This window comes from Amblyraja radiata, chromosome 22, assembly GCF_010909765.2.
Source record: "Amblyraja radiata isolate CabotCenter1 chromosome 22, sAmbRad1.1.pri, whole genome shotgun sequence".
Lineage (NCBI taxonomy): Eukaryota > Metazoa > Chordata > Chondrichthyes > Rajiformes > Rajidae > Amblyraja > Amblyraja radiata.
This window is the reverse complement of record NC_045977.1, coordinates 27933810-27951382: the sequence shown is the minus strand read 5'-3', so window position 1 is coordinate 27951382 and position 17573 is coordinate 27933810. Positions and strand designations below refer to the sequence as shown.

Genomic DNA, 17573 nt, shown 5'->3' with positions numbered 1-17573 from the left:
GACGTTTTCCATTTTAGTAGGAGGCAATGCCAAATAATGGCTATTATAGACAGAGACAGACCAGAATGTTGTCATGGAAAGGATATTGGCGTAGATGAAACACAAGCTAGCACACAGGTTTCGCAAGTAATTGGGAAAATGGAATGTTGCCCTATGCTAAAGAAATTTGGAGTATAAAAAGTGGAGAGAACTACACAAGACATTTGAGAGACCACAGCTGGATTATAGCATACAATTTTAATCTCCATATTTAAGTAAGGATATCCTTGCATTGGAGAGTTCAGAAAGGTTTCCCTGTACCGATTATTGGGATGAATGGGTTGTGTTACAAGGAAAGATTTGGCAAGTTGAGCCTATACTCCAGTGGCTCCCAATCGTTTCATCCAAGACTGAAACATTTGAATTTATGGCCCTTATTTTAAAGCAGCATGGCAAATGAACAGAACATTCTGTCAAGATGAATCGGGCTTTCAAAACATTTTAGTTTGGTTCTGCAGCCTATTGATCACAAAATTAAAATGTTAAATGAAAATCAAATATAATCATTAAAAACAAATTAAAGTTCAAAATAAAATTCAAAATTAAGTTGATGAACGTAACATTAAAGTATCAAATAAGCATTTTCGTTTTACCCAATTATCCCTTGGAAGCCAAAAACATGGCATAAAAAATACCTGCCTGCATGAAAGTCCAATATTTAGACACGTGGCAGGCTTTTTTCACCCTAAATTTTCAAAAAACAAATACAAAAACAAGGAAGTGGACAATTCTGAGCTCCAAACGAGTTGAATGTTTTCCAAGGGGAAATAATTCTGTCCATTGTCTTAGAAACACGTGGATGCAATCAGTTAAGTCACTCGTAGACTCAATTAATATTGCGATGACATCGAATGCGCCTCCTGGTCTACCCGCCTCTCCCTTGCATGCTGAAACATGCACAACAGCTGCAAGGCAGTGCATCAAACGTGTTGAGGACTTTCGGCAGAATTTTACATGATTTAAAACACAGATTTTGGATCCCCTCACATGTCAGTCCTTCATCGCCCAATTTTGGGCTGCAGCCGGAGGTTGGGAACCAGTGCTATGGTCATTTGAATTAGAAGAACAAGAAATAATTTTCATTAAACATGCAAGTTTCTGAGGAAGCTTAACAGCTGCTATGGGGATGTTTCCCCTTGTGGGGGAAAAGATGGAACTTCAGGCCATCGCTTTCCTTTAAGACACAGATGAAAGGTAATTTCTTCTCTCAGTTAGAATCTTTGGAAGTTAATATCCACAGAGCTGTGGAGGCCAAGTTATTGAAAATATTCAAGGCTGAGATATACAGATTTTGGGGTTCTCAGGGAATCAAGGATCGTAGGGAGCAGGCAGAAAAATAGTTGAAGGTAAGATCTGATGGAAACAATTGTACTGAATGACAGAAAAGCTGAAGGGACCTCATGGCTCATTCCTGCTCACATTCTGATGTTTTTAACCAAAACTCATTTGAACTCCACTACTGCACTCATTAGGGTGCCCATTTGTTTAGTTTAGTTTATTGTCACATTACCGAGGTACAGTGAAAATCTTTTGTTGCGTGCTAACCAGTCAGCGGAAAGACAATGCATGATTACAATCGAGCCATCCACAGTGTACAAACACATGAAAGGGAATAGCGTGAATAACGTTTAGTGCAAAGTAAAGACCAGTAAAGTCCAATCGAAGATAGTCTGAGGGTCTCCAATGATATAGATTGTAGCACAGGACTGCTCTCTAGTTGTTGGTAGGATAGTTCAGTTGCCCGATAACAGCTGGAAAGAAACTGTCTCTGAATCTGAAGGTGTGCGGGAGTGCATTAGAACCACTCCCAATCATCTGCAGTCCTTGCAGACTGCGCATCCATTTAGGAATACTCACAACCAAGAACAAAGGTTACAGCTTACAGTTTCTACATGGAATTCTATGCCACTGGATCACAGAACCCAACCACCACCACCACCACCACACCCCCCACAATGAAAACATTTGGACTGAAGATGTGGTATCTCACAGTATTGTGCTATGGGCCTCTGAATTAATCCCATGGTAATGCACATTTACTAGTAAAACAAACTGTCCTTGTTTATTCAAATAAAATAAATATAAAATGCAAGGCTAGGTTTGTAGGGAATACAAAATTATCCAAATTACCATTTCTGCATCAGCTTTCAACTTAACGCAGTTCACCAACACACAAAGCCTCGCTTCATTGTGTAATCAGCCACTGAACAGTGTAATAGTTATTGCAAACCTCACCAGTTTCTCACACCAAAGACTTAATAAGTATTCTATATCTAATGAGCACATGTTTACCATTAAAGACAAAACTTGTGTGTTGAATGGAGATCTTGTTACAAAGCAATGGGATAGAACCAACTACTTTCACCACAGTTCAGGTAGTAGCCCACTCACCTCTAAAGCAGAAACTTGTTGGATCAGGACCCACTTCAGAATTTTGATACACGATCCACACAGTTGTAAAACTGCATGACCGAGTACTTGCTGCACAGTTCAAGGTAATGTCCTGTATCTAAACTATTAAACTGAGATCATGTTCACTCTCAGTTACACAAAACATTCCTTTATGATAATATGCAAAAGAACAGTGGATTTCAGTCAAGATTTATCTTTGATCGCTGAGTATCACCATTTTTATTCTAGACATCATTATTGCCATTTGTATTATCTTCTTTTGCATATGTGCTAAGACACTTTCTACTTTTTTCCTATCACCTGGAACAGCAGCCACAAGATGTGTGGGCCATTTTTTGTCTTTACATAGGTCAGGGTGGGTGTCTTGAATGTGCTATCAGGTGTGGTGGTGGAGGCAGATACAAAATGAACATTTAAGAGGCTTTTGGATAGGCACAGCAATATGCAGGTAATGGAGGGAAATGGATTATATGCAGGTGCAGAAATTGGTATGACATCTTGTCAGCATTGTGGGCTGAAAGGCCTGTTCCTGTGCTCTACAGTTCTATGTTCTAAGATTCCACATCATACCAAGAAAGATCTTTAACAAAGCAGAAACATCCTAAGTCACATGAGGATAAGTTAGATGACCAAAAGCTTTGTCAAATATATAGGCTTTAAAGAGATATTTTACAATCATAATCATAGCCATTTAATCCCACTTCGTCCATACGCTTAGAATCATTCAACTATTGATACTACTTTTAAATGTCTCTCATAGAGGTTACAGCCCCACTCCTCAAAATCCGACAGAGAATGCTATCTAAAATAAATGCTAGAAAGACACACATTTAAATCAATCGCTCAAAAGTGGTTGTTAAACAAAAAAAAGGGAGAAAATCAGTAGGTTTCAAATTAAATTTGTTTCTAATTTTAAGATATGAATGTACATGAATCAATGAGCAAGCCAACAAAGTCACAAACCATTCTTTCCTCCACTCTAAAAACAAATAAGAGTTATCTATCTTTGTATGCAAGGCCTATATTTCATCGAAGAACAGAATTTGAAAGAAACGGAAAATAAAAATAACTTTAAAAATACTTAATGTTGGCAAATGTAAATTACTTGAACACAAAGGTTAAAATTCATCTATTGCAAATGCTGTTAGGGAGAATGTCATCAATATAACTCATCTACCAATTTCATTCCAGGTTATCCAAAAACAAGCTGATTTCACTTGAGTAATGGGCTAAGAGGCCCCATTCTCACATTACCAGACAAAGAAAATTGAATACATCCTGCTACCTTCCTCACTTCCTGTTGTTTTTTATTAAATTAACATCTGTAATTAATGTGTATTGAAAGCAAAACAGTTCACCACAGGGCAAACAATGAGAAGGGGAATGAGCCATTTAAACTCACGAGCCTATTCCACCATCCAATAAATAATGGCTAAACAATGACATGACTCAATACATCTATCTTTTCAGCTTCTGTACACTCTTTAATATTTTGACTCGTATTAACAGATTTTAGCAGGAACCGATAGAATTGCATTGAACCCAGATTTATCACTTGAAGAATTCCAAATGTCTATATTATGTTGTTAACATCCATCAACAGTTCTTGACTGGATGGCCCAACTCTAGTCTTTTCAGACCATCTCTAACTAGTAGAACTTTTCCCTCCATCTATCCTTTTCCTTCGCTTAATTATGTCAAATAATCTAAATTCCTTGGAAAATAATTACTTATATTGCCTTTCCTTGCATTACAATTCATGGAATAGAGTTATCTTTCCGATAAGTTGCTGTGTTGCTCCCTTCAAGGTCAATGTATCCTTCCTAAGGTGTGCAGTCCAGAAGAGACGACAGTACTCAAGATCCAGTCTAACCAGAGTTTTTGTGCCTGTAGCATAACTCCTATACTGAAAGAAAATGCCAGCAATCCATTAGCCTTTTTGATTTTCTGGCCTCCTCAAAAAATATTTTAATGAAGTCCATGCTAACCACATTGTCAACTTGAGTTAGTCCCATTTGACTGTTTGGTTCCTATCCCTCTAAGCATTTCCTTTTAATGTACCTGTCATAAATAGATACAAGACTTGAAAACTAACTGAAATGAATTTCAAAGGAATTGATGCAGATGGTGGGTCAAATTACCCCCTTCTTCACTAATCTGTGATTGTATGCTAAAAAAATCACCATAATTGCCCAGTAATGTGGACAGTATACTTGAGAATGTCCAGACAACATGAACTCCAAAAAGCATTAAAACAAATCAGAAAATCTAAATTTAAAACAAATTGCAGGAGATATGTGGGTGATGAGACATCATCAATGGAGGGAGAAACAGATGCAATGCTTCAGGCTAATGATCTTGCATCAATGAAAGTCATAAGTCTGAAATGGTATCTCTGTTTCCCACTGTACAGATGATGATTGAACTGATAAGCATTTCTAATACCGCCTGTGTTTCTGTTTATCTGAAGTCCTTTAGACATTCAGAATTGGATCAGTTCAGCTCTTCCTCACTTGGTAGATTTGTGAGTTGCTCTATAGATTTGTGACACTGCTTGGTTACAGTGATTCTTTGCTGTTCAGTCTCCTCCTCCTTGCTCTGTAACAAAAAGCAAAGTCCTGGTAATATTAGAAAAAGAGGGAGTAAAATGTTTTGGATTAATATTATTTGCAATATTTCCAAGCAGATATTGTTCATTCAAGCAATTGAACTTTGGTGTCATGATTTTTATTACAGCTATCTATAAACATGGTGTTTTAAACCATTCCTATTTAATTGTATACTCAGGAGGTGTAAGATGCAAGTCTCAAATTACCAGGAGCTGCAAAGAGCTTTTAATCAATAGAAATTGTAAGCTGTGTTGTGTTACCTGGCAACACAAGTGCTAAAAACCAAGAATAACATAGCCAGGAAAGAAAGTTTAAATGTTTGCCTCTTAAGCAGTGAAGCAACCCTATGTTCCCATTATAGCTTCAATCAACAATACAGGAAGATGGAGCAGATGGCAGTTTCACAAGCAGTCTATTGGGTGTCAGTAAAATTAAAGTCCCTTTCAATGGTTCAGTCCCTGTAGTATTCAGCCATATAGATAACATATTGCTTCCCTCAATGGTTTTTGCTCAATTATCTAATCTTTGTCAGAGCAGCAATGCAAGACGCTTGAATTGCTGCCATGCTGCTTGACTATAATGCATGACAAGAAAATGTTGGGATTTGCTGCAGCTAATGCACTTGGCAGCTAATTTCATTATGTTGGTGGAGTCATGAATGCAAGGCTGAAAGAAATGGCAATCATTTGATGCAATGGCAACTCTCACATACAGAACCATAGTAATTACCAGATCAATTAGGTTTTTTTTCTAAGCGATGGAAGTTAAGAGATAAATATTTGCTTATATATCAGGACACATTCCTCTGCTCTTTTCCTATGGTAACGATTTGTGATCTTTTACATCTTCTCATCAGGACAAACAGATCCTATGAACAATATGCTTCCATAAGATGGCGACTCTGACAATTACCCTTCTGTATCATACCGCAGCAGTGGTGTGTAATATCTGACCCAAGTGTTGGAAATCAAAGAACAAATTGCAGATGCTGAAAATCTAAAATAGAAACAAAAAATAATGCTGAAAATATTCAGCAGATCTGACCTTGTCAATGGGGAAAGAAATAGAGTTTAAGGCTCAGGTTGAACTGAAATGTTAACGGTGTTTCTCCTCCCACGGATGCAACTTGACCTGCCAAATATTCCCAACATTTTCCCTTTCTATTCTGGCCTGTGTATTGTTTGCCTATCTCTGTGAGCAGCAAGCAACTGTGCTACTCTCTCTATGAAAGCTTGGGTTGAGGATCGGTCCCACAAAACAGTCTGTTAATTACTGAACTCCATGGGTCTTACCATTTTGTGATCAAAAATAACAAGGCCCACTCACAACAGAGCTTCAATACCTGGTAAATCCACATTCCTAAACTGACTGAAAAATATTGGAATTGAATGCCTGAGAATCTTTTCCATTATTTGCAAACATCAAAACTTATAATATTTAGGTATTAGAGTGCAATAAAAAATATTAACATTTAATAGATAAATATATTTAAATGTTTTAAGTTCCTGATCTTAAATTAACTCAATTCAAAAATTGTAAACTATCATATTGAACCTGCCACACTCCAATAGAGTTTTTGAACCTTCCCCAGATTTAACCTTACACAGGTCTGGCAGTCAGATTTCTAAGAATAACTACTTGGAAATTACAGGAAGTTGCTGCTCTGCCTCTGAACTCCATGAAGAGTCAAACACCATAGTATGGTCAGAATAATACGGCCAAAGTTTGGAGCCTCCATGCACACGTAAAGATAATCCAGATGGTCAATCTGGCATCCTGCAATAAGGTGCTGCCAAAATGCACCAGAGTCCAGTGTGGATTATGCACACGGGCGCCTAGAATAGAACTTAATCGTCTCATCTTTGAACACAACAATGACTTGGGTATAAAGTTCTTTGGCGACCAAAATGGCATGTTGAAACAACACTGCAAAGGGTCTGCACCAGTTTTGTGCCCGATACCCGGCTACGATATTCAATCGCGCACATAGTTGAATGAATAATGTATGATAGAAAGGTGAAGTTGGAGGGATGCTGTTTAGACATCAGGTGTCAGGAAACACAAAGTGGACTCGATGCACCAAATGGCCTAATTCTGCTCCTATGTCTTATAGAAACATGATCAACTGGAAGTGTAGGGAGAGGAATTTCGAGCAATGATAAATTGCAGTTCCTTAAAGATGAAGGGTGGTTGAATGCTTGATCTGGATAGCAATTAATACAAGTAACAAGAATTAAGTGGAGAAGAAAGCAGAGCAGGAATGATAATAAACACTATGAAAAATTGTGAAAATAGGAGCTACCCAACAGAGGATGGGCACCATAGACTCCCAGATCCCAAACTACCAGGCTTAAATTGGAGGAACCTACCTGACATCTTAACCAACTCAGCTCCATGTGAGATTTCAAGCCACAGCCTGAATGTAGTTGACTGTTAGACATCCTCAGAAATGGCTTAGCCCACCAAACACGACCAACGGAAACATAAGGAAAAGGCAGAAAAGTTGAGGAAATAATTGTGTGTGTTCTAGGAAGAAAACACATTAAACCACCTGGAAAGTGGACAACTGGCTTGTGTAAATAAGGAATTATAGCACTGGTAAATTTGCAATGTAGAAATGATTGAGATTGAAAGTCAATGTATCCACAGCACTTGGTGATACAACTTCTAGGGGGTTGAAAGCGGTGATAAATGATTTTGTGGATATACCTTCCAAAATTCTAAATACCAAAGAATGTTTACCACAGATAGTAAATGTAATCTTACTGGGGGGGGAGGAAACAGGGATATACAGGTCATTTAGCCTGACAACAGTGGCGGATGACACATTTTTATTTGTTATTATGTGATAATAGGGCACAGAATAGGATGCTAGAATTGGGCAGGACTGAGACTTATGGAAGATGATTCAATTTTAATCTGATGCATTGTTCTTGGTCAGGTCCAAAAAATCCAGTAGGTGTGGAGTATTGAGTTTTTCAGAGTGCACTGTATAATGGAGTTTTGGAAGAGAGAGGAGTCTAAAGAGAAGCAATTGAGGACAAAGTATAATGGGTACGGCTTGGAAAATTGAAAATGCAAAAGATACAGGAGCTTGAAAGTGCGTACCACCAGGCTCAGGAACAGCTTATTCCCCACTGTTAGCAGGCTTCTGAACAGTCTTTACATAAACAAGGATGCTGTCCGAGTCAGCTCTACCACATTGCAGACATTGAATTTTGAATATGGAACTGATGTTCAACAATGCGGAGAGCTATATTCTGCACTCTGTACCTTCCCATTTGCCCTGCCTATTGTACTTGAGTTTGACGTGATTGTATTTATGTATGGTATTATCTGATCTGACTGGATAGCATTGAAAAGGAAGCTTTTCACTATACCTTGGTACACATGACAATAGTAAACCAAAACAGATTCTTGCATGTAATGTTTCCCCAGCTGAGCTGCCTGGAAGAAAGGATCTCAGTCTTAACACAGAGAGTTCTACTCTCTATCCTGAGTAGCTAAGACTAGAAGAAACTCCACCCATCCTCTCACTTCCCTCACTCCCCCAAAACACACAGCAGATGACAAGTCTGGTATTCAGAACTGGAGAGGAACGTGACGGCTCAGTCAATTAGTACATTCAAGACAATTTAAACATTTTTAATATATTAGGGAAAGACATGGTAGTACAGCAAAGTGGCACTGAAGCACCTGTCATAAACAGCAGAGTAGGAACAAGAATTGTTTTCTTATAATTCCAATTCTTGTGTTGTAGATAAGAATGTGCTAAAATTGGATTGTACCAGGAGTAGATTTGTATGTGCTGGCGCCACTAGAGCCCCCCCCCCCCCCCCATTAGCAACTCCAGACTGAGGTAGCTACTCACAAGGGCAAGACTAACCATCTGCAAAGGTCTCTCTTCAGAGTCACCTGCTGCAGCAACAACTATAGATGGCAGTGGTCTGCCTTGGTAATTCCAAAACGGTTAACCAGCGGCAATTGAAAAATCAAAAAATTACAGACACTTAAATTTAAAAAAAGCTGGAAGCACTCAGCAGGTGGTGAGAGAAACAGAGTTAAAACTTCAGGTCAAAACAATCTTCACCAAAAGTTACTTGTGATGAGTATGGTTACTTTCTGAGAAGTGCTTTCTCAGAGTACAAAAAATGAACTTTGTGTTTCTACAAGATTGGGATTTTCATTACTCAATCCAGCACAGTTCTATCCAAAATGTATTTATGAAATAATCTGTCAACCATTTCTTGAACAAGTAAAAACAATTGTAGGTAAAATTGTAAAAAAATCAGTACACAACAAGTAAAAACAACCTATGAAGGTTTGCGTTTGACAAACAAGCAAATATACCCATTGAAGATCTAACCCCAATTAAGGGAAACAAAATTAGCAAACACAGGAAATCTGAAACATTCAGCAGATCTAACAGTATCTTTGGAGAGAAACAAAGTTACTATTTCAGATTAATGACCTTTCATCGACCTGAATTAACGTGTTCTGATTATCTTCCACTTCTGACAAAGGGTCTACATAATGAAACCTTAACTCTTGATTCTTTCTCCACAGTTACTGCCTGACCAGTTGAGTGTTTCGAGTATTTTCTGACTTTATTTCCAATTCTATTTGCAGACTATTTTATTTAAATTTTCCAAGGGATGTTTTTTATTTTTATTTTTTAAAGTCATATGGTAAAATACCTACCGACTACAATCCAAACATTCCACAGGAAATATTCCAAGCTCCAATCACATATTTAATCAGAGTTCAAACTTGTGGGCACCTTTCCGTAACTGTCACCATGCATTCATCGACCATGAGTCATCAACTTCACTCAGCAACATTACACTCACTGGTGACTCACGGCCATGGTGACAGCACATAACACAAAAAAGCAAGTCACAACAGGATACAAGGAGCCTCCAGGATGATCCAACTGAAATACATTTCCTCCCATCCGACCATTTGTAATCCACAAAGCATAGCAGTAAGTGACCTTAGAGACAATGCTGGTGATGTTCTGGTTGCAAGATCAAGCAGTATTCTATGCATTACATCATTGATTTGCTTTCTCAGATCGAGCTGTTGTTGCCTAATACTTTGATATTAAACTTTGATATTAACGTTTAAAAAGCACATAAACAGTTTCCCGATAACGAGGCCTTCCATGCTTACTTTAATAACCTACTTTGTATATTAATTACCTCCTTCAGATCTTATGTAATAGCGAGCAATCAAACCCACCAGAGCCACAATTGAGTGAAAAATATTAATTACATATGAAGCAATAGTCTGAAAATTCAAATAAAATTAATGCCATTTTACAACATACATATATTACATTTTAAGCTGCACCGATGAGCACGGTAAAAGGCAACTGGAAAATAAGGTAAAAGATATATTAAGTATAATGGGATAAGAAACATGATTTGCAAATAGTTATTCTATAATGAGTAAATCAGAATCAAGATAGACACAAAAAGTTGGAATAACTCAGCGGGTCAGGCAGCATCTGTCCCGCTGAGTTACTCCAGCATTTAGTGTCTACCTTCGGTGTAAACCAGCAACTACAGTTCCTTCCAACACAAATCAGAATCAAGTACTGAGAGCCTCAAACTTACCTTTGGAAAGAGACATGATAAGCGCTGCAAGTTATTCACCAGCTGCGAGCAGCGTCAGGATTCATGAGTGTGTGTCTGGCTGAGTTCGCAAACATAGGTGGGGAGTGGGGGAAGAGGAAGCGGGGAGCAGAGGGAATGAGAGCAGGGGGGCTGGGGGAAGAGGGAGTGGGTGCAGTGGAAGCGGGTAGTGGGTGCAGTGGAAGCGGGTAGTGGGGGCAGAGGGAGCGGGGGGGGGAGGCAGGGTGCCGGTAGTGGAGGCGTGGGAAGTGGGGAGCAGAGGGAGTGGGGGGCAGAGGGAGTGGGGGGGCAGGGAGCAGAGGGAGCGGGTAATGGAAGCACGGGGAGTGGTGGCAGAGGGAGCGGGGCGCAGAGGGAGTGGGAGAGCAGAGGGAGTGGGGGGGGGGGGCAGAGGGAGTGGGGGAGGAGCAGAGGGAGTGGGGGGGGAGCAGAGGGAGTGGGGGGGGAGCAGAGGGAGTAGATGGAATGGGGAGCAGAGGGAATGGGGGGAGCAGAGGGAGTGGGGGGGCAGAGGGAGAAGGGGGGCAGAGGGAGAAGGGGGGCAGAGGGAGTTGGGGGGCAGAGGGAATGGGGGGAGCAGAGGGAGTGGGGGGGGCAGAGGGAGAAGGGGGGCAGATGGAGTAGGGGGGCAGAGGGAGAAGGGGGGCAGAGGGAGAAGGGGGGCAGAGGGAGTTGGGGGCAGAGGGAGTTGGGGGGCAGAGGGAGTTGGGGGGCAGAGGGAGTTGGGGGGCAGAGGGAGAAGGGGGGCAGAGGGAGAAGGGGGGCAGAGGGAGAAGGGGGCAGAGGGAGAAGGGGGCAGGGGAGAAGGGGGGCAGAGGGAGTTGGGGGGCAGAGGGAGAAGGGGGGCAGAGGGAGTTGGGGGGGGCAGAGGGAGAAGGGGGGCAGAGGGAGTTGGGGGGGCAGAGGGAGTTGGGGGGCAGAGGGAGTTGGGGGGGGCAGAGGGAGTTGGGGGGCAGAGGGAGAAGGGGGGCAGAGGGAGAAGGGGGGCAGAGGGAGAAGGGGGGCAGTGGGAGTTGGGGGGCAGAGGGAGAAGGGGGGCAGAGGGAGAAGGGGGGCAGAGGGAGAAGGGGGCAGTGGGAGTTGGGGGGCAGAGGGAGAAGGGGGGCAGAGGGAGAGGGGGGGCAGTGGGAGAAGGGGGCAGAGGGAGTTGGGGGGCAGAGGGAGAAGGGGGGCAGAGGGAGAAGGGGGGCAGAGGGAGAGGGGGGGGCAGAGGGAGAGGGGGGGGCAGAGGGAGAAGGGGGGCAGAGGGAGTGGGGGGGGCAGAGGGAGAAGGGGGCAGAGGGAGAAGGGGGGCAGAGGGAGAGGGGGGCAGTGGGAGAAGGGGGCAGAGGGAGTTGGGGGGCAGAGGGAGTTGGGGGGGGCAGAGGGAGTTGGGGGGCAGAGGGAATGGGGGGAGCAGAGGGAGTGGGGGGGGCAGAGGGAGTGGGGGGGGCAGAGGGAGTTGGGGGGGGGGGCAGAGGGAGTTGGGGGGCAGAGGAAGTTGGGGGGCAGTCACCCGCAGTGAAGATGTGCTGGGCGGGTGCGAAAGGTGAAAACCCGAGGCTTCAACAAGGCCAGCGGGCTGCCTGCGTGAGGCAGAGGGACAATCCCCTCTGGAGATGAGGTGCGGGCAGACGTTGGCGCTGCACTTCTCCTGTGGAGCAAGTTTCACATGTCTCTCATCTTCTCCCTCCCCTGCCGCGTCCCGCCCCCTAACGACCACCCACACGCCCCGCCCCCTAACGACCACCCACACGCCCCGCCCCCTAACGACCACCCACACGCCCCGCCCCCTAACGACCACCCACACGCCCCGCCCCCTAACGACCACCCACACGCCCCGCCCCCTAACGACCACCCACACGCCCCGCCCCTAACGACCACCCACACGCCCCGCCTCCACCAATGGGAGCGCAGCCTCGAGTAATCCCCGCCCCTCCACGATGACCGACAGGCCGCTTGTCCAATAGAAACCCAGGTTCGCGCCGTTGCGTGACGACGCCTGCACCAATCCGGTGGCGGTTTGCGAGGGGTTGCGGCGGCGGGGCGGGGCGACGTTTACTCCTCAATCTCAGCCGTTTGATTCACAATCCTCAAACCAAGGTGTTTTAAACGTTTCATTCACAATTCCTCCAGAATGTGGTAAGAGTCAAGTCCACGGTTAGGGTTTTAGTCCTCTGAGCCGACGGACAGCGCCATTCCACGCAATCGGAGTGTAGTCCGGGCGGGACGATGGCAACGCACTGACTGAGGGGAGCGAAACCCATCCATGTGGAGCAAGAGGGAAGAAGTCTTCCACAACAACCCTGCTGACCAAAGATCCTATTGGGTCTTTGCTGCTGTCCACTTGTGCAACTTTCCCCAACAACCCTACTGACCAAAGATAGGGTCTTTGCTGCTGTCCACTTGTGCAGCTTTCCCCAACAACCCTACTGACCAAAGATAGGGTCTTTGCGGCTGTCCACTTGTGCAGCTTTCCACACCAACCCTGCTGACCACTTGTGTGGGAAGGAACTGCAGACGCTGGTTTACACCGAAGATAGACATAATACTGGAGTAAGTCAGCGGGTCAGGCAGCATCTCTGGAGAGAAGGAATGGGTGACGTTTCAGGTCGACACCCTTCTTCAGTCTGAGTCAGGGGCGAGAGAGACCCAGGGATAAGGTAGGGTAATGTGTGGTAAGGGTAATCGTTTTCACACATTACCCTTCCTTATATCTGTGTCTCCCACTCCCCTGAGTCTGAAGAAGGGTCTCGACCCGAAACGTCACATTTTCCTTCTATCCAGCGATGCTGCCTGTCCCGTTGTTACTGCAGCATTTCGTGTCTATCTGCAGCGAACTTGTGCAGCTTTCCACCCCAACCCTGCTTACAAGTTGTGCAGCTTTCCACACCAATGCTGCATTGCTAAAATACGTTGCTCACTGCATCTAATGCGTTTTATATTGTATTGTATCTATACAAATACCACGTTAGATGCAAATAATATATGTAAACACACAAACACAAATATATATACAGAAATTGATGCATCGTCTATGTATGTATATGTATGCAATATGCATTTATTTATATATATTTGAATCATATTCTATGCATTTATATATGTATATATATATAATACACAAATTCTAAACGTGTAGAAAATGCATCTCTTTTGTTGTTGTTTTTTCTAAATATAGGTTGTGTTCGTGATGGGCTCGTCTCCAGGTCTCAACACCCGGTGCTAGGTGTGGTTATGAGAGGCCCTTGGCAACCATGACTCACTCCATTTAAAAAGGTCCAAATTCTAAACTATTATTTGGAATTAGCTTTTGAAGAAAACCTCCCCTCATCACATCATTATATTTTCTTAAAACCATTTCATATTTATGCATATTTTCTTCCTGTCCAATTTTATCTAGACGATGAGTTGTCAATGTTAGGTTTAGAAATTATATACACTGGATCGTAAGTTAAATAAGTTATTTTTAGTGTAAACAGGCGGTTCATATAATTTGGATCAATGTGTACTTTTCTCAGAACCACACGCAGACTTCCAAGTTTCCAACCCTCATTTCAGGGAACACCTTTGTCTGCAAATTCAGTCTTTGATATTGAATTTCTTTTGCTTGACATCTTGCCCTACATCAAATTGAAACTAGCCTCAACACCTCAACATCCTAGACTAATGTAATGGAAATGATATCAATGCTAAATTGAAAAGGGAATTAAGTAGCGCATGTACTTCCAGCCTAAATCTCCCTTCACATTTGGTGTGTTCCATTCTTGGGAGGAAAATGGGTTCAGTTTTGATGCAGGACAAGATGCTCATACAGACTTGCACTTATGTTGTTCCATCTGCAAACACTGGGGAGCATTGTTCCTGCTTTCTTAAGATTTACAACCAAACATGACCTTGTGTAAATTGGAGATGTGCCAGATACCTCAGGAAGTACAAACTTACATTTCCAGAAACAAGAATTGTGTTTTAAATAAAAAAGACACAAAGTGCTGGAGTATCTCAGTAAATCAGGAAGCATATCTGGAAACCGTGGAAGGATAATGTTTCAGGGGCAGAACCCTTCCTCAGGCTGATGGTGGGGTGGGGAGCGAGAGAAAGCTGGGAAATTGGAGGGGCAGGATAGGTGGATAAGTGATAGGTGGATGCAGGTGAGTGCGGAGTTGAAATGCAGATGGTTGGACAAAGGCCAGAGATGAAAAGCCAAAAGGTGAGAGATAAGGATAGAACAGGTTCAAATTATGAAGCCATAAGCAATATAGGGATAACACAAAGTGTGCAGTAACTCAGCAGGTCAGGCAGCATCTCTGGTGAACATGGATAGGTGATGTTCTGGGTCGAGACCCTTCTTCAGATCCATATTCTCACCGATGCATTTAAAATATTTTCCTGGTAACTACTTTAAGCACCAGGATCAATTGGTACCAAAACAGCTTCACTGCTATTTTATAAACCACTTCTGTCAGTTTGCAGTGCAGAGAGATTGATAACTGACACATAGAACATACTACAGTGCAGAAACAGGCCTTCTGAATATACAGTATCTGTGCTGAACATGAAATCAAGTTAAACTAATCTTCTCCGTCTGCTTGTGATCCATGTCCCTCCGTTCCCTGGATATCCATGTGCCCATCCATGTTTAGAGAAATGAGTGGAGGATGATCATGTAAATCTGATTGCCCAGGAGAGGACGTAGAAGAGGTTCACAAAGATGTTTCCAGATTTAGAAAGTTGTAGCTTTGATAAAGATTGAATGAGTAAGGATTATTTTCTTTGGACAGAGGTTGCGGGAATGTCTAAATGAGATGTACAATGTTAATGGAAAGGACCCATTTCCCTGAGCAGAATGGTCAAAAAGCCAAAGATGTAGATTAAATTAATTAATTTAAAGATTAAAGTTTGGAACTCACTGTCTGAAAGAGTGATAGAGGCAGAATCGCTAAACTCATTAAACAATATTTGGATAGACACAAAAATATATCTTATATCTCTCGTTTCCCTTATCCCCAACCAGTCTGAAGAAGGGTCTCGACACAAAACGTCACCCATTCTTTCTTTCCAGAGATGCTGCCTGTCCTGCTGAGTTATTCCAGCTTTTTGTGTCTATCTTCAGTTTAAATCCGCATCTGCAATTCCTTCTCAAACAATATTTGGATGTGGACTCTTTGAGTTGGGACTAACTAGCCCAGTTAACATGTCTGTTCACTCCTGGGCAGTCACATTTACAGTACATGATCTTCCTCTACTCGTTTCTCTAGGCATGGATAGCCACATGGATATGCAGGGAATTGATGAGCAGGCAGAAAAGGTTAGTTAAATTTGGCATCATGTTCGGCACAGACATGTTCAGAAGGGCTTGTTCCTGCGCTGTACTATGTTCTATGTGTCAGGTAACAGGACATATTAACCCTAATGGCCTTCGGTGTCACAAATTTGTGTGATTCTTTGTTACTCCAATTGGACATAAGCAGATATACTGCTGTTAGCTTGGAAACATATGAAATTAATCCAGTAATCTGACTTGGAAAGGTTTAGTTAATAGGCAGTTTAATGAAAAAATGGGGAACAATGATTTTGTGGCAAGGCTATATGTTGCTTCAAAATCATAAGATATTAGCATGCTAAGCTTTTCTAAATGTATGGTTATATTTTAAAAAGTTTGAACTTTTTGTTGGTCACCTACAGTTTGTTTAAGTTTTTCCTTTTCTCATGGGGACACAAAAGATGCACAGTTAAAATTCCTTATCACATCTCTCAAAAAGATTGAAAACAAATAGCAATGGGATGATACCTAGTTAATTTGTATTTTATGAGGAGTCTCTACAATTTAAAGGTGTTCTGCTCTTTATTTAACATCCACCTGGAAATACTTACATTTTAACATCTGTTCTGGCAATGTAGCATTTCCTCAGGTTTGTCATGAAATGTCAGTTTAAACCATGTATTCAAGTTCTGGAGCTGAACTTAAAGCAACTTTCTATCTTGGTTGTAACTGCCAGAATCAAACAGACGCATGTCCAGCAAATTGAAAAAATATGCTGTTACATCGCTGAAAAAATTACAAAATCCCAATGTTTTGACATCTTGGACAAGTTTTTTCCGCCAGTATTAAAACAGACCATTCCCTGGAGGTTCTCTGGAATTTAGGCCAGGTTCCCACATTACATCACGGCTTGAAAGTCAAAAGTACAACTTTGGTCATAGAACACACCAGGACCTCCCTTGGGTTGTGAAAACACAATGTGAATGCAGGGTTTTTTAAAGTCTGAGGAGCAGTTCCTATAGTGGGAATGCAAATCTTACCAAAGCGTACACTAGTTGTAAATTGGTGCCAGATTTGAACGTTGCTGGGAACTTGGTTAAATTCTTTGCAATCATTAATGTTTGCAGTTGGCACAGATGAAACTATTCCAATCAAACTGAAAGCCTTGCAAATTCCAGACCGCAATGTTCCCTCTTCAGTTTTCTTTCTATAACATACTGATTGTATTATCTCATATCCCACTGAACATCTTTTAGGCAAGATAGCGATAGGACAATTAGTGAACCAAGTGAGCATTGATCGAAGAGGAGATGAGTCCTGGGGCAAATCAGCTATGCTCATACTGAATAGGAAGGCAGGCTTGAGGGGCTGAGTGGCCTACACCTGCTCCAAATTTCTCATGTCATGAGGTTAAACAGAAGCATTCCTCTGATAAAATGATTTCAAATGAGTGGCCATGACCATGGCCATGAGCAGTAACTTGAATTACATAATCAAGTATTCATTGTTTTAATTTGTTACCATTACAACATTGAATCCTCCATTATTTGTACTAAAGTTAATCTACCCCGATCTCTGCAAAACCAAGCCTTTCACGAGACTTTACCGTATTCCAACTCTTCTTTTATTTGTGTA

At 42.2% G+C, this 17573-nt stretch overlaps 1 protein-coding gene across 1 annotated transcript in view; it reads right to left on the bottom strand.

Annotated features, from left to right (window-relative positions):
- map2k3 (mitogen-activated protein kinase kinase 3) overlaps positions 1-10795 on the bottom strand; it is a 90970-nt gene extending 80175 nt beyond the window's left edge. The window contains exon 1 of the mRNA XM_033040854.1: positions 10679-10795. Within this exon, the coding sequence (XP_032896745.1) occupies positions 10679-10694 (16 nt within the window). The 5' untranslated portion in view covers positions 10695-10795. The remainder of the gene's footprint in view (positions 1-10678) is intronic.
- Between the last annotated feature and the right edge of the window lie 6778 nt (positions 10796-17573).